The sequence below is a fragment of the Mastigoproctus giganteus genome, chromosome 2, assembly GCF_048544385.1.
Source record: "Mastigoproctus giganteus isolate SK-2022 chromosome 2, ASM4854438v1, whole genome shotgun sequence".
Classification (NCBI taxonomy): Eukaryota; Metazoa; Arthropoda; class Arachnida; order Uropygi; family Thelyphonidae; genus Mastigoproctus; species Mastigoproctus giganteus.
The window spans coordinates 94,893,717-94,919,985 of NC_143576.1; the positions used below are offsets into that span (position 1 = coordinate 94,893,717).

The 26,269-nt window shown below is 36.3% G+C and overlaps 1 protein-coding gene across 1 annotated transcript in view; it reads right to left on the reverse strand.

The window, feature by feature from the left end:
- Positions 1-26,269, reverse strand: part of LOC150089433 (spectrin alpha chain-like) — a 579,218-nt gene that overhangs the window by 465,226 nt on the left and 87,723 nt on the right. Inside the window, 4 exon segments of the mRNA XM_090389473.1 lie at positions 162-335; positions 9,398-9,514; positions 18,819-18,963; positions 25,072-25,163. Of these exon segments, the coding sequence (XP_090245599.1) occupies positions 162-335; positions 9,398-9,514; positions 18,819-18,963; positions 25,072-25,163 (528 nt within the window).

Sequence of the window (26,269 nt, forward strand, 5' to 3'; positions counted from 1 at the left end):
CTACATCTGTGATGCACAAGTTATTTATAATATATTTAGTTTAATAATTTTAGTTTTTACAGCCATGCCAACAGAAATGAATATTCATTACATTTATAATAACCATCAAAAATTTAAAAAAAAAAAAAAGTACATATTATCAAATGTAAAAATGGACGTGCCTTATGTTCCTGATGTCTTTCCAACAGGGCCTCAGCTCCAGCTACATCTTTAGCCAATTCATCAGCTGATATAATTGTTTTCATATCATGAATCCAAGAAATAAGATCCCTGAAGTCAGCAAGAAAATGGTGAAGTAAATATGATTCATCTAGCCGTCGACGTCTTTCTTGTGCCTGAAATTAAATTTATTTATTAAGTTATAATTATATAATTAGATTAACAGAGATTTCATTAGATTAGTGACACTGATAATAAGAGATGGATTATTGAGTTTCTCAGTTTCATGATTTTTAAATGAAGCATTAGACTCAGTTAATGATTCATTAAACAGATTTACTTTTTAATGTTTCTAAAACTTTGTCAGTTTGTGTACAAACTGACAAGCAACAACTTCATCTATTTACTGAATTTGCGGCCCTTGTTTTGGGAGGCAAATTGTGGCCTCCCAAAACACATACAGAGGTGTTTATCTATTGCAAAAAGGTTGTACTGACAAAAGATGCCTGACAATGGGATGTCAATAAAGCAAGTGATTGATAGCTTTTTTTTATTTATCCTTTCCAAAATGTACTGTACTTTGCACAGGATTTTTGAAAGGGATAATAATTTTAATAATGGCCAATATTAGAAGAGAAAATAATTTTATTTTTACTGTACTGTGGAATATTTACCAAATTTTTCCATATAATGTATACTGCCTAAAAAAAAAAAAAAAAAAAAAAAAAAAAAAAAGAGAGAGAGAGAATACATTTGAGAGTACTACACTGGTGTGCAAAATTTAAGGACCAACATTATTTCTAAAGGTTACAATCACAAAATCTTTACTTAAGGTACTCTTTACTGATGATAGTAGATTCAGTCTCAGCAGCGATTCCGGACATCAGCTAATCTGGTGAGAGGTTGGCACATGGTATCACTGAAAGGGATTGATATGGCGGTCGAGGTGTTCTCATCTAGAAGACGTTTTCTTGGATGGACATACACAACTCCAGATATTGGAAGGTGGTACTGTAACTGGTGCACGCTACTGTCCTGAGGTAATCCATTCCCATGTGTGTGTCTGTTCTGAGGTGCCATTGGCCTCTAGTTCGTGTTTATGGATGATAACGCCACACCCCCATCGCACAGCAGCTGTTGATATGCTTTTGTCAAGTGAGGACATTGTTCCAATGGATTGGCCTGCCCGTTCCACCGATCTAAATCCCATCGACACATATGGGATACTCTGGGGAGATGCCTAGCGGCACATCCACACCCACCAGAAAATGTTCACCAGCTGAAGATGGCGCTGACAGAGGAATGAACGATGTTACCGCAAGAACTTATCAACAACATAGTTCTAAGTATGGACAGGCGATGCAAAGCCTGCATCGACATTAGGGGCGGCCATATCTCCTACTGAGGACCACCTCTTCCCTTTGTTCCATTTTGGCAGCGATGCATCTGTGTCATGGCAGCCAGTGCTATGCTGCCATTTTTGAATAAAGTCCCTCTGTACCGTTTTGTTTCCGTTGTTGTGTCGGTGTTGTTTCCTTCATCATTTCTGTACCCAGAGGCAGATTTAACGGCGGGCGCACCGGGCCCGTGCCCTAGGCCCCGACTTCTGAAGGGCCCATGCAAAACCCCAACAAATTAGTTGAATATACTAGTTCAACTAATATGTTCAACTATTAGTTCAAAACTTTGTGATTATTATTATGCTATTATTAATTATATTATATATATATTATATTCAAATTTTATTGGAAATAAAACATTAATAGTACATAATATTTTTTATTTATTTAAAAAAATGGTTAACATGTATTTTTATTTTCCCTGTCTCTCTCTTTTTTTTAAAGGGCCCAATATTTTCTTCTGCGCCCGGGGCCTCAACCGACCTTAATCCACTCGTGTCTGTACCTTACGAGGTTCCTTTGGTATGCTTTTCCCATATCCAGGCCATTCCTATGAGAAGCTACAGGCTAAAAACCTGACTGGTTCTTAAATTTTGCACACCAGTGTTTGTAAAATAAGTTGCAGTATATAAATGTAGCTTTTTATGCCCACTCAATATCTGGAAATTTCAAGGTCAAGGGCAAGATGATAATGTTGCCAGGTTTGAGAGGTTTGACTGTACAAGGTGTGGTTAAATAACAAGACTGCACATGCAACCCCTACACACCAAGTGCCACCTGTGAAACAGGCACAACAGTTGACTTTGTGCCTTTCCCTAGTTGCCTGCCAAGTCACGTTCCAACACACTCATTACTTTACAGTGAGCCAGGTTTTCATTACCTTATGTTTTTGCAGTTTGCCAGAAAAATGACAGAGAAAAAAAAAATGAACAACAAATCAAACCTTAAATTTTTAACAAAATTAAAGAACTCACCAACTCAAAGTTATTAGTTTTTACGTTGAGTTTATGGAGAAGATACTATTGTCAAGGGCTTGTGTGTTTAAATGGCATTAAAAATTTTTAGAAGGAACATAGGATGTGGAAGCCTATGAACTAAGTAAAAGTACAGGTTGTATAGTATCCATGAAAACTAATGAAAATGTGGACTGGGTAAGGACATTGATTAGAAGTGATCATCATTTATACATCAGAATGGTTGCATCAGAACTCAATAAGGAAACAATTGTTTTAAGTGAAAATTTAGGCACGAGAAAAGTATATGCCAAGATGGTGCCAAAAATTTTGAATGAAGACAAAGAATGAGAAGACTCCAAGTTTGTGAAGATGTTTTAAAAAAAAACACTGAAGGAGATCCAACCTTTCTAAGTACTGGAATTACTTGCAGTGAAAGCTGGTTTTTCCAGTACAACCCAGAAACTAAAAGACAGTCAGTGCAATTGATGACAAAACAATCCTACAGAACGAAAAAAAAGTAAGCATGTCAAAATCAAAAATAAAAACCATGCTTCTTGTTTTCTTCAATATTAAGAAATTTGTGTGCTGGATGCTCCAGCACACAAATTTGTTTTTTAACCAGAACAAATCAGTGTGTGTGAATGTGCACCCTACTTGCCAGACCTAGCCCCTTGTGACTTTTTTTTCTCTTCCACAACCTATTTTTAGCCCATTGAAGACATTCAGAAAAAAAAACAACTGAAGTGTTAAAATGGCTTACAGAAGATTACTTCCAGAAATATTTCTGTGCTTATAAGAAATATGAATCAGTGTGTTTAAAGCCCAAGTCAATTATTTTGAAGGAAATAACTTGTAATGTACGAAATATTTCATTATATTTATTTTATTGCAACAGTCTCATTATTTAATAGCCACACCTCATATTATCTTCTTTCTTTTTCTTATGGGCTTTTCCCAACTCCACAGCAGGTACTGGTACCAAGAGTATGGGGTGGTTGTTATGTCCAGTCATTATTATATTTATTGGTTGAGGAATTCTGTGACAATCCTACAGGTGTTCAGAATCATGCCCTTCTGGAGTTCTGAATTGGTGTTCTCTGGGAAGTCTACTGCTTCTAAGTTATTGGGTAAGCACTTTGGTACCATTCCAGTGGTTGAAACGGTGATCAGGATGGTAGTTAATTGTTCAATATGCCACATCCCTTTGACTTCCTGTATAAGGTCTGTGTAATTCCTGATCTTTTTCTCATAGGTTTTCTGGAGGTTGTTGGTGTTGGGTACTACTAATCAATCAGGCAGGTAGTCTTTTCCTTCTTGTCAGTGAGGGTCTTGTCCAGTCTGTTGTGCAGTATCATCTTGTCTGTTCTTATGGTGCAGTCCCAGTACAGCTTGTGATTAAGGGGCTCTAGTACAACCTGAGGTTTGTACTTGTAATTTAATATACTTTTTTTGATCAACTGATATTTCTTTGCTAGTTTCTGTTATATTACTCTGGCAACTTGGTCATGTCTGTGAGTGTACTCTATCTGGGTGATCATCTGACGTCCTGTGGTGATGTGTTGGATTATTGCAAGGTGGCACTGTCAACCTGTGTCATCCAACACTCCAGGATTCTCGGTGATGTATTTTCTGTAGTTCCTGGTGTTGATTACCTGTTCCTGGATGGCAATCATGAATGCTTCAGTCTTGGGGAAGAGTGTCCCAGTGAATTATGCGTTGGAAGTTTCCTTATCTACAAAGTCTTGATGGAAGTCATGCCACAGAGTTCCTTCTTCACCCATGTTTCTGTGTTTGTTTCTCCCATCTGACAGGTGGAATCTCACTGAAGTCTGAGTGGAGTGTACCACTTATCTAACTTCCTTATAGCCTTGGTAGACTGGCACTGTGTTTTTCCTGAAAATGCTCCTTCAGCTAAAGGATTATAACCTTCAGGAAAAGGATTACTATTATTATTTAAAAAGACAGTACTCTTAAGATGAAATTTCTCATGGGGAAACAGTGTGAACCCAGGCAACATATCAGAAGTCACAACAGATGCTAGTAATGTTTTCTGTTGTTTAAAGATATCCTTGTACCACAAATTGGAATCAATGGCATACCAATTAAAGTATACAAGAGTGCTGTTAATCAACCACAAATCCATTTTCTTTACACGAAAAAGAAGAATAAAGCATGAGTTGATCTTTCAGAAGCCTCAATGCAGAATTGCCAAAACAGCTATAGCCATTTCTTTTAGTCACGAGATTTTAGTAGATACATAACTTAACAGGAATGATTTCTCAATTCACACAGATTTAATACATCAATCTAGTTCAGAGAAAACTCAACTTAGTATTCAGTGCACAAGTCAAAAAATTCCCAAATTCACAGGCTAACAAAAGATTTCAGTGAGGAAACCAAATAAATTATGTACAAGGGCTATTCAATAAAGAATGGTCATAATTTTTTTCACAAAATGTCTTTATTAAAAATCCATATTTTGATGGTCCTTTCAACATAGTTCCCATTTGAGGAAATGCACTAACTCCAACATTTCTGCCATTCTTCAAAAACATGGTGGAAGCCATTTTTTGATATACATTTGAGAAGCACCTTTGATAGCTTTACAACTTCTGATGACTGTTAATGTTTTTCTCGCAGCCCCTTCTTTAACTTTGGAAATAAATTAAAAAAATTCACAGGATGCAAGATCAGAGTTGAAGGGCACATGAGGAACACATGTGACATTAATGCTGTCTAAGTAGACATCTCACACTATTGTGATGCAGCATCCACCCACCAGCATGCAGTTGTGGTCGTTTATGACAAAAATGATCCCACAAACTGTACGGTACAATTGTGTGGTAAGGTCCCATAACAGTTGTATGATGTGGAACAACATGCTGGTAAACCATTCTTTGAATGTCAAAAAAGAGATGACCATGATCTTTCCTGCGGAAGCCACAACTTTTGGTTTTTTCAGTGTTGACTTAGAATTTCTGGCGATGACTTAGCTTTGTTGCTTACTGTATGGATCAAAATATGTACTCTATGGATCAAAAAGATGAATGTCTCATCTGTCATTACCACCTTGTGCAGAACCTCACCATCTTCAGTAATCATCTGCTGAAGCTCCTGACAAACCTCCATGCGAACTGCTGTTGCTCACAGGTGTGAATAATCTTGGAACCCAGTTTGCACAAACACATGTCATATGCAAATAGTCATGGAGAATACTGTGCATGCTTTCTATTGACATCTCAGCATCTCTGCCAGTTGCCTTACTGCTATACAACAATCTTCTCTCATGATTACAGAAGCAATGTTTGTGGTTTCTGTGGTGACAGCAGTGGTTGGAGTGCCAGAAATGCCAATTTTTATGACCAAATCAAGGGCTCTCTTGTTATTCTCCTGTTAATCTCCTCTCCTGTTATCTAATCTCCTGTTATTCCCACCCATCTTTAAACAATCTAAACCACCTGCGAGCTATAATATATGGAAGTGCAGATTTACCATAAGACTTAACGTTTCATATGCTTCAGCTGATGTTTTCTTGAGACAGAAACAAAATCTGAGAGCCATATACTGTTGTTCCTTACATGTCAAATCCATTGTTATGAGAAACTGAACAGGCATAAACTTGAAATCTTTTCTTCAATAGTAGAAACAATCTAAAAAAAACAAATCTCCAATTGCTTACAAACTAAGGTCAAAACAAATTATCATCATTAACTGATACAAATGCCTTTCAAGCCTCATACCAAACCTATACTATATTCACAAAAAGGAAACAGTGCATGGAAACAAAAGCATGTGAGCATTCAAGAAAAATCATGTGCTTAAGATTCAGATTGAGCCTGTATTATTAGCCAAAAAATAAATAAATAAAATAATAACAATAAAAATTAAAGTAAAAAATGTTCCTACTATTCACATTCCCACAAGGTAATTGTCCAATTTTGCTTTAGACTTAACTAGACTAACTCCCTCCACCACAGTGGGAGGCAATTTATTCCAGTATTCAACAACCTACTGCCTATAGGTGAACTTTATGAGATCCAATCTTCTGTTATTCCCTGAGAATTGTATCCCTGATTCACATCTTACCTACAAGGGAGAACAAGCCTTCCTCAATGTGGGTCACTTTGCACTCATCACCAATCTGGCTGTCCTTCTCTGAATCCTCTCCAGAAGTTCTGTGTCCATTTTTAGGTTGTCTCCAGACCTGAATACAATATTCCAAATGTGGTCTAGCCATTGCCTTGTATAGAGACAATAATGACATCCTTCTCCCTACTAGAAAAGGTCCTATAAACCATAGACAAGACACTACATGCCTTGCTGCTGCTGTTTACACAACATTGAAAATTTCATGTCAGAATGCATCATAACACCAAAGTTTTTTTCATCATGAACCATTCTTCACCTCCCCCCCTTATACATTACTCCAAGATTTCTGGTCCCTAAAATGTATAAACTTACAATTAAATTTAGAATGCATTAAACATTAAGAAACATTTAGTAGAAGCATCAAACTTTGGTTGCCATTTTTTGAACCACATATGCAACCAATCCAAGTCATTTTTTTGAAGCAACATGGCACAGTTTGAATTTTTAAAATACCCTTCGTACCTTCAAATTATTAGCAAACTTTGACAGCTTACCTTGAATACCCTCTATCATTTATGAAAATCAGAAATAGGAACAGACCCAACAGTGATCCCTGAGGGACTGGACTTGTTAAACTGGTTTACCCTGAAGACTGCCCAAGTATGACTACTCTTCTGTCTCCTATCTTTTAGCCAGCCTACGATTCAGTGTAGGATCTTACCAGTAACTCCAACTTCTTCCAGTTTATATAACAGCCTTCCATTAGGGAAAGTATCAAAAGCTTTACTAAAGTCTAGATATATAATATCAAAACTGTTAACTGTTAAAACTGTTATGTAATATCAAAATTGTGAACCGTTAATTGTTAAAATGCATCAATGATTACATCATAGAAATTTAGCAGATTGGACAGACATGACTTCCCTTTAAGATAGTATCAAAAGCTTTACTAAAGTCTAGATATATAATATCAAAATTGTTAACTGTTAAAATTGTTATATAATATCAAAATTTTTAACTATTAATTGTTAAAATGCATCAATGATTACATCAGAGAAATTTAGCAGATTGGAAAGACATGACTTCCCTTTAAGATAACATTCTTGTCAATGATCTATTCAAAATACCATTCTTGTTCAGATGTTCCTGAATCTCATTGTTAACCACAGACTACACAATCTTCCTAACCCACAGAAGTCAAACTCAATGGCCTATAATTACCTATTTCCTTTTTAGCATCGCCCTGAAGACTGCTTCAAGACTAGGATGATTCAAGGGAATCATCCTAGAGTCCAATTAACATTTCCAATTATTTGATAAACTCATATGCAACCATTTTAAATACAATTTAATATACACCATCTGACCTTGGATCACTGCCCTCCTTCAATCTGAGTACCTTTTCTAACAAATGCTTCTCTGAGATCTTCATATCACTTATTTCACAGCAGTCTACCTGCATAATCCTAAATCACACTTAGGAATATTAAACCATTCATTCAAATTGAGCAACTACATAAATATTTGAGCAAAACTGCAGCTATATAAGCTACATTCTAAACTATTCAAGTAATTTGTTTCCTTGCTTCCTGATAGTTTACTTTCCATTCTATTTTGCACTTCTGTATCTTTTTCTGTCTTCCAGAATTCACAGGCTTCAAAATAGAATGAATGATTGCCTTTACCATTTGGGCACTGCAATACAGTACAATCTGTTTGTACACAGGCATTAAACCCATAATTAGATCAAGTTGTGTCTCCTTAACATACAACCTGGGCATGATCAAGTTTTTTGCACTTGTAGCATCTAAGAGTGGCCATACAGGGTCATACATGGCAACAGCAATCTTAAAATGAATGATAAGAATTATATATTAAAATAAGAATAACATTTCACATATAAATAAGCTGGCCATCCTTCCTAATCACAATTCATTTTGCTTGAATAACTTTCCCTTCCTGCAGTTCTAAAATTGGTTTGTCATTCAGGTTATTCACATTAGGTCCCACCTCTGTAAGTACCCTTTCAGAGATTATTTATGCAGCATGTGAGGTAATTTATATGGGGATTCCATCAAAAATTCAGTAGATATTCTGAATGACTGACTAGAAGTTTCAGTGTGCAAGCCTCCGGCAGAGATGGGGGAAACCCCTGGTGCCGTCAGACAATTAACACACACACTGTGCAAGTCTCCAGATAGAAGAAGTCTTCACCATTTTTAGATGGATTTGCTTTTTCTAAGCATTTTTCAAAAAGAAAGGCAGACAAAGTACTAATAAACTGAGTAAATAAAGAGTGAATAATAAGGAATGATGGATATTCCTTGTTTAGACTGATATGGATAAGTGGATATGCCTGCTAAGTTTACTGATACATATCATAATCTGATTGGTTTAATTCAGAGTACAAAGAGCAAAGCTGAAGTGGAGGATAATTTTTATAATCCAGGTTGACCACCTAAAAACAAGCAAATAGAGTTTCTGACCCTGTCATGCAGAGGCAAAAGCAATGCTACTTAGCAAGTAAGTGGTGGTTACAGTTAGTAGGATTAGTAACAAAGAAATGTAAAAAAACAAGTTTTTCCTTTCTGAGCTCTCTGCTTTAAAAGTAAAGAGCTATTTAATGAAAGCAACTGGACATCAAACAAGTCTACTCACTATACAAGATGGTGTGCATACATCTGATAATTGCTTAACATCCTGAGTCCCATATTATATAGAAACAACGTATAAAATATCTTATTCCCACTAATACTGAAAGGATGGGGAAGGGGAATAAATTTGAAAACCTACCTTTGATTTTAGCATTTCCCAGTTAGACACAATTTCAGCATGTTTAGCTCTAATCTGATCACAATGATCATCATGAATAGTGCACAGGCGTTCAGCTTCTTGCCCTAGTGTCATTACCTATAAAAATAAATAAAAGCATTAACAGTTGGGAAACAATTGCTTGAATTACCACAAACATAATAATTACAAGGTAGGTAGTACAGATTGAAGCCAAATGAAAACTTAGCCAAAGAAACATCAGTGCATCAGATTCTGTACATTGCATCTATTCCAATACCTATTCAGGATGGCAAAAAAAAAAAAAAAAAAAAAAAAAACAAGAAAAATCCTATTAAAAATCTTATACCTCCATATAAGAGCAGCTAACTCAGTCTCTTAATATAAATATAACAGTAAATAAGATTTCATATAAAAACAAACCTAGCTAAAAACTTATTACAGCTCTAATATAAAACAATTTTTTATTCAGAATAATTGAAAGTTTAACCTTATTCAACACTGAAATAGGTGGAATGATGGATATTCCTTGTTTAGACTGATATGGATAAGTGGATATGCCTGTTAAGTTTACTGATACATATCATAATCTGATTGGTTTAATTCAGAGTACAAAGAGCATAGAGTTACTATGCAATATTTTACTATGCAAAACCAAATCTTTTTGCATCTTCATGATGGTGGGATAAGATCAAAAACATTACACCTAATACACTCTTGACCTCTTGCGTCTTTGTGACCAGCAGGATTTAACAACCTAATTTATGCAATGGCCCTAGTACTCAGAGCATAATACAATCATTTGGACACTGAAGCTTCTTGCAAGCATTCTGCAATATTGTATTCTGCTCTGAGCATTAAGACCATTGCATTAATTAGGCAGTTAAATCATGCTGATACAGAAACACAAGAGGGGATGAGAAATGACACTGATGAAACTTATTTCTAGGTCACACACAAGTCAAGTGGACCGAATTTCAGCAAAGTCCAGTTACTATGCAAAACCAAATCTTTTTGCATCTTCATGATGGTGGGATAAGATCAAAAACATTACACCTAATACACTGTAGATGCCTACCAAGATGCAAAACAACATAGGCCACGATCGTCATGTGGCTTTCGCATCATATAGAGGAATGACCGACCTTCTGTGTAACCAGGAAATATTAAGTGGTAGATGACTCCTTACCCAGTGCAGTAGCACCACTTTGCTTACTGGAGGCTCAAAGAGCTGAAAATCATATTTAGATTATAGTGCAAAGCTCTGGCATTACCCATCCATGAGTCTATCAGTGACAACCTCTCCAATAATGTAGCTAATGGCAACAATATACTGCTGAATAGGTGGTGAAGGGTTCCACTCAAACTACTGTTATAATTGTCATCTTTTCAGTTTGGTGAGTTAGTCACAGCTGCCTAAAGAACAGCCTAAAAGAATTGCCTAAAGAACGGTCTAAAAGAATTGCCTAAAAGAAAAGCCTTGTATACACAATCAATGAACCTGACAGAGTTGACAAAACTACCATCTTAAACAATGACAGCCATAATGCAATAACATCTCTAAGAAATCCTAACTAGAATATGTGAAGAAATACTTAACATACAGAGAAATACCTAACACACACAGAAAAATACTTAATACCTACCGAAAACCTTTAAAAAGAGATGAAACACACTGTATGAATACAAAAACATTCTTCTTCTTCTTCTTTGTCTTTTCTCACGTTATATGGGGTCGGCATTCAATGTTCCCATTCCAACACTTACATTCTCTTCTTCTCCTCTAGCTGGACTAACTTCTTTAACCGGAACACATCTATTCTTTGGTTTTGGCATAGTTTTTACGACCAGATGCCCTTCCTGACGTCAAACCTCACCATTTATCCGGGTTTGTGATTTAAGCTGCCGATCTACTAAACTTGACGCAGCCATATAAATGGAGTAGTGCTTAATCAGTGGTGAAGCTTCCTCGTGATGTCACAATTTAATAATTTTACGCAATTTATGCCGAATTTCTAGTCACAACTGAACAAGCAGGTGGCGCTGCTGTAGTTCTTTTATCTCCTGGATACATCCAAATGGCTGACTCGGTAGAATTACTGTGACCATGAAAATACCAATAATGTATAACTCAGCAACACGTGAGTATTTTTTAATACAATTTGGTATCCTGAAAACTTCTACATCAAAGCTATCAGGTAGCACAACTATTCTACTAAGAATTCCCAGTGGCTGATTATAGTTCCTTAAAATTTAATGACCTTGAAATTTCCTGTTTTCCTATACCCGAGAATAATAATGACTACCCATCTGGTAATAATGAATACAAAAACATTACAGAAGTAAAATCATTTCACTGCTACAATAATTTCTTATTGTAGCATTATTGTAACCATCCAAAAAAAAAACAACTGCATGCCTAATTTTCAAAAAAAGACACTGAACACTAACAATTCGCAAACACATGCACAAGTAAAATTCTTACTAAACTAGTATTCACATGCACTTTAGGCACTCACTTATAAAGGCCTTTTTCTGATAAGTGGGAATTCAATCAACAGACTTCTATAATACAATCCAATCTTCTCTTCACTACTTCTAATATCTGTTTCTTGAAATAGGCCAGATTCCTACTTATAATCTCAACGTCTCTGCCAGTTGCCTTACTGTCATACAATGATCTTCTCTCCTGATTACGGAAGCAGCATTTATGGTTTCTGTCATGACAGCAGTGGTTGGAGCTCCAGGACTGCCAATTTTTGTGAATCATGTCCATCTTTAAACATTCTAAACCACCTCCATAGACAGATTCATCATAAGCCTCTTTTAACATTTCATACACTTCTACTGATATTTTCCTGAGACAAAAACAAAATTTGAGAGCAGCAATTCTGTTCTTTGCGTGTCACATCCATAGTTACATAGGTAAAACTGAACAGGCATAAACTTGACCGACCGCTAGGTCACACCAGGCACATGACTCAACTGCACAGGTACTATGTGATGCAGCTTGGTTTGGTCTTAAACTCTGCAGCTCAGCTAAAAATAACAAGCAGTATGATTGTTCATGAAATATTATGATCATTCTTTATTGAACAGTCCTTGTATATTCCCACTGCGTAACAGACCTTCTTTTAAGCTTATCATTAAGTTGTCAATGAAATTTCTACATTCATCACATTTAACATCCAGTTTAAAGCACTGATTAAGCCATTTACATCAGTACAGAACACAAGAGCTGTGCTGAAGCCTTTGGTAGGTCCAAGTTCCACACTAAATATTTGGTTTGTGTAAATTGTGGTGTTCTCTTTAATGTCATTTCAGCTTCACCAGTACCCTCAAATTCATTATACTTCTTTAAGGAGCACTCAGAATCAGAATCTGTGCTGGAAGTGTCAAAATTCTAAGGATCGACTGGCACTGGAGAACAAGACCCACAACTGTTAACAGATTTGGATATTTTATTGCAGCTTTGTTCTTGGTGCTGTAACCTGTAATTCTGCATATGTAAAAATATGTAGTCTGATGTGTGGTCTCTGAGTTCATATCATACCATAAGTACACCAAATGCAGGGATTTTCTTCTTGTATTAATTGACTGACAAACAATGCAGGACCCATGATTTATCTTAGTAAGCATGATATGTTTTCTTGTAAAAGTTAGCAATTCCTTATCTCTGATTTATGGTGTAATATTTCTACAGGTATAGTAGAAGAAATCAAGACTGTTGACATACCAATGATGTAGTATTATCCAAAAAATGTTACATTAATAATAACACATTAATGACAAATAAACAATTAAAACACCTTCAACACTTTCATTACTAGAAATTACAAGTCATGATACATTCTATACATCAACTGAATACACTATATCAAATGTTGTAATGCTTTTTTTTTTTGAAATTCTGATGTGTACAAAAAAGGGAAAAAAAAAAATCAGTGGTTTTTTGGTAATCCTATCAGACAGGGAATAAAATTATGATCATAGTTTTAGGTCAGCAAAAAAATGTACAACAGTGTAATGTTTCATGCAAAAAAGTTGCAAAAATTCAACTAACTTTCAGTTAGGTTAGCATTAGTTGAGGTATATGATACAAGAAAGCAAGCTTATACAACATCAGCCAAAAAAAATAAAATAATAAAATAAATAACCTTCCCATTTTGCCCATCTGGTCACTCCAAATGTTTGTCTATTTCAGCCTTAAATTTATTTAAGCTAACAACTGCCACAATAACAGATGGAAGTATGTTCCAACAATCAACTACCCGCTGGCTAAAGGCTAACTTCCACACATCTATCCTACAACGGTCTTTCCTCAATTTGAATCTATGCCCCCTCAGGTTTTTAATCTCAGCAAGTGGAAGTATCCCATCAGCATTGAGCCTGCTCAAACCATTCAAGGCCTCGTACACCTATCAGATCACCTCGCAGGTGCCTAGTCTCCAGATGCTGCGACTTACAAAATTTAAGCCTCTCCTGGTAAGAGAACCCCTTTGTTCCTCTCACCAATCTTGTTGCCCTTCTTCATACTCGTTCTAACAACTCTACATCCTTCCTAAAATGAGGTCCCCAGACCTGTACGCAATCTCATTGCCTTATACAAAGGGATAATCGCCTCCTTGTCTCTGCCAGCAAAATTCCTATATATCATTGACAAAATTCCATGACCTGCTCTGGCCGCCTGTCTGCACTGCTCAGAGAACTTCATATCTGACTGCACAATTACCCCAAGATCTTTTTCATTCCCCACCTCTGTGAGTGTAGTACCACACAGTTGGTAAATTTCTCTTGGGTTACTGCTACCCATATGCAGTACTTTGCATTTGTCAATGTTAAACTTCAGTTTCCACAGCCCATTTGTCAAACTTTTCTAGATTCTGTTGAAGTAGCACACTGCCATTATTGTCATTAACAACCCTGCCAACCTTTGTATCATCTGCAAACTTCAACACTAAGCCTGATATATCTTCATCAATATCATTGATAAATACACAAAATAACAATGCACCCAGCACCGAACCCTGGGGGAGTTCACTAATAACATTAGTCCACATAGAGCAGTGTCCATTGATTACCACTCTCTGCCATCTTCTACTCAACCATCCCTTTATCTATTGCAGCAACTTGCCCTTAATGCCATACCACTCCAATTTGTACAGAAGTCTCCCATGTGCAATAGTATCAAAAGCTTTCCTGAAATCCAAGTATATGATATCAAAATTATTTTTTGCATCCAGTTCCTTTGTAACCATATCATAGTATCCAATCAAATTGGTCAGACAAAACTTCCTCTAACAAACCCATGCTGTGTCTGAACTATTACTGCAGTCTTCTCTAGGTGATCCTGTATCGCCTCTAACCAGTGACTACATTATTTTCCCCGGAACAGAAGTTAAACTAACAGGCCTATAATTATTTGTGTCACCTTTTGAATTCCCTTTGTGAATTGGGGATACATCTGCACATCTCCAATCCATTGGGGACCTCCCCTGACTCTAAAGATGCTCTCATAATTATGGCTAAGGGTTTAACTTCCCTCGCTGCCTCCTTCAAATATAACTGGATAGATTCCGTCCACCCCAGGTGCCTTTTTTATGTTTAACTTCAACAATTTCTCCTCCACCTTGCTCTCAGTTATTACAAAATCACTTAGCTCCCTGTTAGAGTTTTGAATAACTTCTGGCATTCCCCTCCTTGAACAACTCGTGTGAATGTAGATGTAAAATACTCATTCAGTTTATCAGCTACTTGATCATTATACTACAGGATCATCAATAGTCGAACCATCTACGTTAAGTGGACCAATCTGATTCATCCCCTTCCTTCTAGAGTTTACATAAGTAAAGAGCTCTTTACTGTTTTTCTTTGCATCCTTTGCCAAAGATTTCTCGTAATCTGCCTTTGCGACTTGATTACAGACTAGCTTATATCTGCCGTAGGCTTCTGTATCACCTGTTAATTTATATGCATCCCATGCATTTTTCTTGTCTGCCATGAGCCTCATTAATTCATCTGACATTCATTCTAGGCCTGAATCTTGAACAGTACAGTCAGTCCTCGTAAAGCACGATAGTTGTGTTCCTATAAACCCTTGTGCAATGCAAAATTATGCAATATAAACAACAGGCCCTATGGGAAAAAATGGGGTTAGGTGCCGACCACCCAAGATTGAACACACATTTGTAACCAAAACATTACCAAAAACAATAAATTATCGTAATAAAATATTGATAATGCTTTTGCGTCTATCGTAAGCAAACTTGTTTTTTGTTTGCTTTTCTATCCAAACAGATGACAGCCATTCCATCTCTTCCAATTCTTTGTGTCTTGATCTAACGGATTTTAATTACACTTTGAGTTGTTCCTGCAATGAAAGTTGTTTTTATTTTCTCTGCATTCTTTGTAATTCTCGGCGTTGCCTCATTTAAGCCTATAGCATGTGCAATATCACATGGTCTTTCATTTCGCTCAAAGCGTTTCACAATTTCATACATTTTCTCTATCGACAGAGGCGTACTGACCATAAGCCTTACTGGGAAAACCCAGGTGGACGGAGGTCAGTGTGATTTTGGCCATAAACGCTAGTATGAGGCCACTACAAATTTTTCCGGGTAAGAATTTTTGACCAGTCCGCTTCTGTTTATCGATATTGCTTTTCCTTTTCTCTCTGAATCTGTAGTGTCTTCACAAGGACGCTTCCTTTTCACGCCTTTTAAATATTTTCCTCATTTTTAGGGAATAAAGCACAATTACAAAATGAGGAGGAACGCTTGTTTGTTTGTTTGTTATTTGGTTTTTAGGAGAATTAGCAACTAAGGCCATATTGCTCCGGGATATGCGGTGGTCATTCCCTGACCTTTCCGCATCCTCCGTATTTGGTAGTCACGGGCTCGAACCCCGGTCTATCAAGAAGCGTGTGCTATGCACTGCTGCTCCTGCCCACCTGGCTACTGAGGCGCCGAGGCACGCTTGATACACATAAACAAAGCTGTGCGCGTGTAGCAACTGAATAAACAACACCGTAAAGGCAGAGAGAACTCTATTAACACCCGACTAGCTCACATTTTACTAAAGCACATTTCTGGGGGTTACTACCATAAAAGAATAAAAACAATTTCCAGTTGCGTTCCTGCTAGTGGAATCTGTTATAAACTGGTAGTAAACTCGATCTAATTACATTTGTGATAATACCGATAGCTGGAATTTTACATTATTATGGTGAAATGTGTTTCCCCTTCACTGATATAAAAAACATAAATACATTTTCATAATGTTCTCTTCATTCCTATCGTGTTGCATTCCGCATCCCACTGCCATTTCTTGTAAACACAAAGGCGAATCATGCATAAGCAAATTCGGTTCATGTTATATACGATATCGTTCCCCTATTTATAAGTCGTGTATGATCGAATTCGTGTAGCGTAAACACGTGTTATACGAGGACTGACTGTATTTCTTAGTTGGCATGAAAAGCCTAGTAGCCTCCAAGATTAAGTCCCTGAAGGCTTCCCATTTAGAATTCATTGTTGCTAACATCATCAGTTGATCCCTCTGCATAAAATTTAAAAACTGTCTGAGCCCACTGTAGTCACCTATACGGAAGCAAAAGCCCTTTCCTTTACCCTTCATGGTAGTTACATCTTTAAGTAAATCCCACATCGGTACGCTGTGATCACTGTCACCAAGTGGTTCCTTTATCTACAAATTCCTAATGCATGAATAATCACTGCTGATAATCAGATCAAGAAAATTACTCCCTCTGGTTGCCCCTCGAACATGTTGCTGTAGAAAACAATCCTCCAATAAATCCACAAAAATCTTGCTAGCGTGCACATAACCAATTCACAAGTTCCAGTCAATATCTGGAAAGTTAAAATCCCTCATTACAAGGCATTCTGATTTACTGGCCCACTCTATTTCTATGCAAAACTGTTCGTTGTACTCATCAGTCATTAGGCCTGCCTATAACATACTCTTACTCTAATTTTCCCTTTCCCAGTGTTTATGTCACACCAAACAGACTCAACATTGCACTGTCCACCCATGTCAACTGGATGAACTTCCTTAGATTTTATGTGTTTCTTAACTAACAGCATAACTCTTCCTCCTTTCTTACCCTGTCTATCCTTTCTGTTCACATTGTATTCCCCAAATTCGAATTCTGCATTGCTTATATCTGTGTGACACCATGTCTCTAATATCCCAACAATATCTGCCTTTCATGCCTTGATCAGCACTTCAAATTCATCAAATTTATTTACTATACTTCTAGCATTGGTGTACATGCAAGTATACATGCACCTGTTCTTACTCTTAGTTTCCCTAACACGGCCCATGTATTAACTTGTTCCATGATGTCTCTCAACAGCTCTTGAAATCCCCAGCAACTTGCTCTCTAAGCTGCTGCTCATTACAATAGAAGCAGTGCAAGAATCACTTTTGTCTCTGCCTGCAGCTACTGTTAATCTTTTAGTCTGTGAATCCCCACAAGCTAGCAGTTTTCCCACCCACCTAACACTAACTCGATAGCATCAGCAAATATTTTTGCACCCTTTCTATTTAAGTGTATCCCATCTCTGTAAAAGCAGTCTCTCCTGTTAGCAAGCACAGACCACGCTGAAAAAACATTCTACCCCTTGATCTTTGTACAATCTCTCTAGGGCCAAACTGATTGACAAGGCTCTCATCATATACTCCCTCCTATTGGGTCTGGGCAGAATTGCAGACACTTTCAAATTTAACCCTAATTCGTGACCTTTTTTCCAGCATTGACCTGTACTTGTTAAGTAAATCTGTAGATCTCTTACTCTTAAGGTCATTAGTGCCAACAGGTACAACAATATCACCTTTTATGCCCTTAAAAGATGATATCTGCCTACAACATCATCAACTTTTGCCCCTAGCAGACATACCCTGGTTCTGTTCCACCTATCCTTTTTGCATAGATTGTTAGATTTAGAATTATCACATCATAATATTAGATTTAGAATTAACCAATCATAATATTAGATTTAGAATTATCAAATCATAATATTAGATTTAGAATTATCAAACCAAAGACAAGCACCTCCATAATCTATTAATTAGAATATTAAAATATTGCAAATGTTAATGTTCACCCTGCCATAACATATAGCCTGCACACAAACAAATGACTGCCCAAAGGAGTTAATCACAATTTTCAAATAAAAATATGTAGGAAAAAAAAAAAAAAAAAAAAAAGAGTGAAAGCAGGGTATCTGAAGAAAACACAGGTAATTGAATAAATAATGAATTTTCAATATCCCAGAGCATTAATCAATTACCCTACCAAACAATTACTACTAAATTAAGAGCAGTGTACAAAGAGCTCCAAAATCAGTCCTGTCTTAATGCAAAAATGTGGTGCAAAACTATACAACTTGAATAACAAACTAACCTTATCCTCCAAAGCAGCTAAATCTCTCTCAATTCCCTCGTGTTTTCTTTGCAATGTTTGAACACTAACTAAATCTCGTCCATAATCATCAGATGATAAAACAACATCCTTCTCTGTAATCCACGTAATGGTTTCATCAGCATCCCTATAAATCAATTTTATAAGCATTAAACTACAATTGAAAAGCAGAATTTTTTTTTTTTAATTATTTATTTACTTTTGCATAGAACAAGATGAATAAAGTTTGCTTAATTTATAAGAGAAAAATGAAAGAAAATTGTCAGAAACGATTTGGTATTTTAAAAAAAGCAATATTTTACATCTTGATTATTTTCAATTAAAACCACACTGCAATTAGATTAATTCTTCATTCTCACATAAAACCTTGGTTCTGTATCAAAAGCCAGAACCACCATAAGTATTTTAGTTTGCATATCTTTTAAAATTATGTTGATAAAGCAGTAATAAACTTAAGTATCAAAAATACTGCTTTAACAACAGAACAATATAACTGTTATTAATTTTAAAAAATTATCATTAAAATTATGCAACTAGAAAAATTAAAACATGATGAATATGATTGGTTTCTGCTCTATGCAGAATTACATTTCCAACATTTATATGTCATTGTTATCAGGAAACACTTCAATATAATTTCACTGAGACAAGATGTAGAGGCATTTTAACAATACATTAAGAATTATAAAGAGATTTGGTATTGTGAAGAAGTAGCATAATTAAATCTATACAATAGTCTTAAATTGTTTTTAAATAATAAGTTTCAGTCATTCATTTCTGTTACAAGTGTGCATACTATGCAATATTACACAAGTACATATTAGCAAGTCATTATTTATCTGTGCAAAACTATTCACTCACTCACAAGAGAAAAAAGAAAGAATGGAAACAAAAATAAGCTTATTAAGAATGATAGACATATGTTCATTGTTTTTTTTTATTATATTTCATAAGAATGTTCTTGTTAAGAACATTCTTATCAAAAACAAACAGGGATTCATGTAACAAATCAACTCTGTACTTAACTACTTAAAGCAATGATAATCAAGCCTTAAAAAAATATTCAAACAAACTAGAAAGCCATTATGTGAAAAGGAGCATTTAAATGCAGTGCAACCTCAATATAATGTGCCTCTTCACACCTTAGTTTCGGTTGTACCGTAGCTTTCATCACGTTCCCCAAATGAATTATGAAAAAAAAAAAAGTTTGTTTTTTTATGAAAACCCCAAAAAAGAGTGGTATTAGAACCTATAGTACTTAGTACCTTGCATGGGATGATTGACACTATATTGAACATCTACAGATTGTAATTTTCAGAAAATACATATGAGGGAAGGCTGTTCCAGAGAAAGGAAGTTGAATGAATAAATGAGGAAGAAAAAAGTTGGTTCTGTGAGTTTGCTGTTTGACAGTAAAAGAATGTTGACTGGTTGCTGTACGTGTTTGGACTGCTTTCAAAGAGGGAGTGAGAATTATAGAAGCCGATTCAGAAGGACAGTGAACATGGAAGTATGTATAGAAAAGGCAAGGAGTAGAAACAGAACATCTGTGAGAAAGGAAGTGGAGAGACTCTGCTAGAAATGAGTCATTAATTAACCTAACTTCCCTCTTTTGAATGGAATCTAGAAGCTTAAGAGAGGTTTTGGGGGCACCGCCACAGATGTAAGAACAATATTCCATGGTAGAACAGATTTACGATTTGTACAGAGTGAATAGCTGTTTGGAAGAAAAGTAATGCTGAGAGAGAAAGAGAAAACCCAGTTTTTTAGACAGAGGAAGCAATATTTGTAATGTGCTTATGTCAAGAGATATTAGAAGTCAGCGTAATTCCCAATAAAGATATATGACCTTGCCTAGAAATCGGAGTGTCATCGAAAATAAACATAGGAGCAGAAGAATCCTTTTTTGTGAGATATAAGAGAGGACTGAATTTTAGAAGGATTGATATCAACTAAGTTATCTTTGCACACTGGAGAATTAGCTGGAGATCAGCATTTAATGAATTGGTAGTGGATATTTGAGAAGTTGAAGCTGTTTGTGCAGGGCAAGGTTTTCTGAAACTGGAAGGTAGAATGCAATGAGCTATCATCAGCAAAACTATAGATAGTATTTCCAGTCAATGGCAGAAGACCATTAACACACAAGAGGAAAGGAGTGGGAGAAAGAACTGAACATTGGGCAACACCAGCATTAGTGGAGAAGTTAGAAAACAGAGCCATCTACCATAATTTGCAGTGAGCAGTCAAAAAGAAAACTGGATACCCAATTACAAAAAACAGTTCGCAAACGATGGAAGCTAATTTAGAATACCTTTGTACCATACACGATTAAAAGCCTTTGAAATGTCAAGAACTGCTGGAGTTTCACCAAACTTTTCCACTGAATTTGTCCACAGAAGGGTGACATAAGCCACAATATCACCAGTGGATCAACACTGCCTGAATCCATACTGGCGATCAGATGGAAGTTTTCTAGATAGTTTAAGAGTTGGTGGTTAATTGATTTCTCCATTACCTTAGGAAGAGAAGTAAGTGCAATGGGACAATAATTGGATGGGAGGGATTTGTCACCCTTTTTAGGAAATGTCTGGATACGAACAAATTTCCAAACAGAAAGGAAAAGACCTTTGAAATAAGAAAAAGAAAAAAGGAGAGGAAGAATAGGAATAAGTTCAAAAGCACAAGTTTTGAGAACAAGTGGAGAAATACCATCAGGACGTAGAGCTTTGTTAGCATCAAGATTTGTCAAATTCTTTCTCACATCCTTTTGTCAAAAAACCACAGGTGGTTTACCAAGATCATTAATACAAAAGTTGGAAGAAAAATAGGATGCTAGCAGATCAGTTTTATCCTTGGCTAAAGTAACAATAGAACCATCTGGTTTTAACAGAGGTGGGAATAGAGATGAAAAGTTGCAGCCAATAGCCTTGGCAAGAGACCAGAATGCTCAGCTACCATTTGGTGAAGAAGCAAATTTTATATTCTTAGCCTGTTTGAAATCTAGTTTGGACTGATTAATAATTGCTTTACAATTTTTGCAAGCTTTAGTGCAGGCAGAAAATGAAACCGAAGATTTGGAAACAAGTCCATTAAGAATGCAACATTTTTCTCTTGAACAGACTTCGCACATTTATTATAAAACCAAGGTTTAGATAAAGGACAAGATTTTAAGGTGGAGTGTGGCATAAAGGATTCCATTCCGAGAACAATAATTTCACTGATATGATCTGAACAAATGTTGACACCGAAGTTTTGAAACAGTAATCTGGCCAAGGAAAAGAAATCTCACAGATCATCCTATTTTGCATTCTTGTAAGGCTAAACAACACGAGGTTGGGAATGGCCATGAGAGAAAGGTTCCATTGGAGAAGAGACCATCACCAAGTTGTGATCTGAGGTGCCTAGAGGACTACGCACTTCGACCATGTACTTAGAAGGGTTGTTTGTGAGAAAAAGATCAAGCATGTTGGCTGTGTGGTTCAGATTGTTATTCTGGTAGGTAAATGAACAATCTGTGTGAGGTCTTTAGTAATTGCAAAACAACCAGTTGAGTCTGCGTGACTACAAAATGGAAGCCAGCTTCCATTGTTGTGAACATTAAAATCACCAAGGAAAATTCTCACTGTTAGGAAAGTTGGATTGGAGAAAGTCAAGTTTCAAAGAGAGGATGTCAAAGGGTCCCAAGTAATTAGTGGAGCTGGAAGAAAGATAGAGGCAACAGATGAATTTGACAGAATGCGAGAGAGAGAGATTTTAAGACAGAAAAGATCAAAAAGAGGAGATTCCAAATTACTAAGCCTCTGACAAGGAATTCAGAACAGACATATGCACAAGTACCAACTTTAAAGCGAAAGGAAATCATACAGCGAATAATTCAGACAACTGAGATGAGCAGTGGTTGTATCATCCAATAACTGAAATTCTGTCAGAAGACGTACATGAGGTTTGGCAGACAGTAAGTGAAAATGGATATCATTGAGATAAGAACTGAGACCACATATATTTCTGAAATGAACAAGGAAGTGTATATGTATATACATACGTATGTATTCCACAGAGCCCCAGAGCTGGATTATCCATTGGGCACAGCATCTATGATGGTCCCAATGCCCTACAAAAAAAAGATTCAGGTCCAAAAAAATCTTAAACTAATGAATGAAAAACACACTCTAAATCTCCTTTGCATTATGTTATGCGTGCGTGCACACGTGTGTGCATGTTGTGCATTTTCATAGCACCTTTTATTGAAGACATGTCCGTAAGATATATTTTTAATCGAACTTACACTGAAAATACACATAACAAGAAAGATAACATGAAGTACAGTAATACCCCGAAGTTACGCGATAGGTGGGTCCGATGAAAATCACGTAAGTCGAATTCGCGTAAGTCGGGGTACAACTTTGCATATAAATACATATAAATTTTGCTTAATTGGGACGAAGGACTAACAAAAACACTAGTTTAGAAGAAAAATATTAATAAAATTGCAGTTCTTTATACATATTAATACAATATATGTATTAAAAAAAACAAATGACTTACGTAAAAAAGTTATTTCTATGTCGATGGCTTCATAAAATCTAACAAATTCGTCTGACGACACAGCGCGTTCTTTTTTTCACGCAGAATTTCTTCGTAGAAAGCTAAAATTTTTTTTATTCCTTGCTTTGTAGCTATAACGCGTTCTTCGTTGGAGTTTATGTTTTCTAAAATTTTTAAGCCCTTTACAATTGAGCCCTTTTCAATTTTCAACCTGTCAAGTTTGCAATTGTCATGTGCTTTTCGCCGTTGCTTCATTTAGGCCTGTAGCACGTGCAATATCACATGGTCTTTCATTTCGCTCAAAGCGTTTCACAATTTCATATTTTTTCTCTATCGACAGAGGTGGACTGGCCATAAGCCTTACCGGGGAAACCCCGGTGGGCCAGTGTGATTTTGGCCATAAACCATAGTATGAGGCCACTATAAATTTTCCCGGGTAAGAATTTTTGACCCAGTCCGCCTCTGTTTATCGATAATTGCTTTTCTTTTTCTCTCTGAATCTGCAGTGTCTTCACCAGGACGCTTCCTTTTCACACCTTTTAATTAAGTATTTTACTCATTTTTAGGGAATAAAGCACAATTACAAAACGAGGAGGCATGCTTGATACGCATAAACAAAGCTGCGCGCATGTAGCAACTGAATAAACAACACCATAAAGGCAGAGATACACTATTAACACCTCACATTTCTAGGGGTTACTACCATAAAACAATAAAAATCCAGTTGCGTTTCTGCTAGTGAAATCTGTTATAAACTGGTAGTAAACTCGATCTAATTGCATTTGCGATTATACCGATAGCTGGAATTGTGTTGGTTTTTACGTTATTATGGTGAAATGTGTTTCCCCTTCACTGATATAAAAAACATAAAAGCAACAAAGTTGAATTTTGTTCATCTTTCGCTCTCATTCTCCGCCGTCGCACCGTATATCGATAACATATGAAAAACGACCTTGAAGGTAGTGGGCGGCAGCGTTGCCAAACGAAAAAAATCAAGAACCGCGTAACTCCGAGTTCGCGTAAGTCGGGGTAGCGTAAGTCGGGGTATTACTGTATCACACATATTCCTAACATCAAAGAATTACAATATTGAAATATGAATTATAGACAAAATATCATAGTTAAGAGCATCACAATTATGTTATCACACAACGCATCACATTCATGGTATCAGACAGAACATCACAGTCATTTATCACACAGATCTATGATTATACAGTACGATTTACAATTAACATAGCCCAAATATCACTAATTCAAAATTTTGGGATGCATGAATTTTGAATCAAACTGTATTATGGGATCTACAAATTTTACAGAATGCAAGCATTTATCTATAGATTTAACTTGTGGTCCTATAATTATGATAGCGCCCAAGGTCTATAAACACTTAACACAGCCCTGCAGAGTTCACACACAAAAATCATAAATAAGTAAATATTATCCTAAGGGTTAAGCAACAACACGTAGCCAACAGCTCAAGAAATCCCCCCAACTACCAAGTTTTCTTTTAGTGTCCAAAGCTTTCAGTTATACAATAATCAACAATAATAAATATGTTGATTGGGTGGTTGAGTATATTAAGTAAATTAATATGAAAGTTTATGTATAAAGAACAGTACACTAGTGAATGTCAATTAAAATTTTGTCAATAATTTTTGTCATATGGGAAGAATCAAGAAAGCTTTACCTATTGAAACGTTGAATTTCATGAGCACCAAACAATTTTTCTTGTCGGAGAAGAGTAAGAGCTTTCAGTCTTTGCCAGGCATCATTCAATTCCTATAATAAATAACTACAATTATAAAAGTATAAAAACTTCAAATTACTAGTATCTGAAAAAACACTCTGCAAAAATGCCTGTATATAAGGGAATCAGTATTGTAATTGTAAATCACCAAATAAATCAACTTACTACACCCACACGATTAAGTATTTTTTTTCAGTGACTAAGAATTTATCCTGAATGTGACATCAACCCACTCCATTAAACTTAAATTAGCTAATCCACATTGCAATACAGTGTCATTTTAAAAGCAAATCCAAAAATGATCAAAAAAAATTTATCAGAATAATTAACAAATAATATTTTATAAACAATGCTGGAAGTGTCCTCCATTGTTAGCAATATATAACTTCACTCTTCTGGTCATACTACAAGTGATGTGACAGAGTAGTAGTGGCATGTGATGCAAGAAAGCAAATATATGAGCTTATGCAGCATCAGCCAAAAAAAAAAAAAAAAAAAAAATCACACCATTCCCTCCAAATGCCTGTCCAGTTCCTCCTTAAATTTATTCAACCTATCAACTTCCACGACAGATGGAAGTTTGTTCCAGCAATTAACCACCCGCTGGCTAAAGGCAAATTTCCGCACATCTATTCTACATCTGTCCTTTCGTAATTTGAATTTATGCCCCCTTAGGTTCGTAATCTGAACAAGTGGAAGGTTCCCATCAGAATTCAGCGTGCTCAACCCATTCAAGGCCTTATACACCTCAATCAGATCACCGCGCAGGTGCCTAGTCTCCAGCCACTGCAATTTGCAGAACTTAAGCCTCTCTTGATAAGAGGATCCCTTCATTCCCCTCACCAATCTTGTTGCCCTTCTCTGTACACGCTCAAGTAAATCTACATCCTTCCTAAAATGAGGCCTCCAGACCTGTACGCAGTACTCAAGGCGTGGCCTGACCATTGCCTTATACAGAGGGATAATCACCTCCTTTTCCCTGCTAGCAAAATTCCTATATATCATTGACAAAACCCCATGACCTGCCCTGGCAGCCTGTCTGCATTGCTCAGAAAACTTCATATCTGCCTGCACAATTACTCCCAGGTCTTTTTCATTTTCTACCACCTTAAGTGTAGTACCACACAGTTGGTACGTT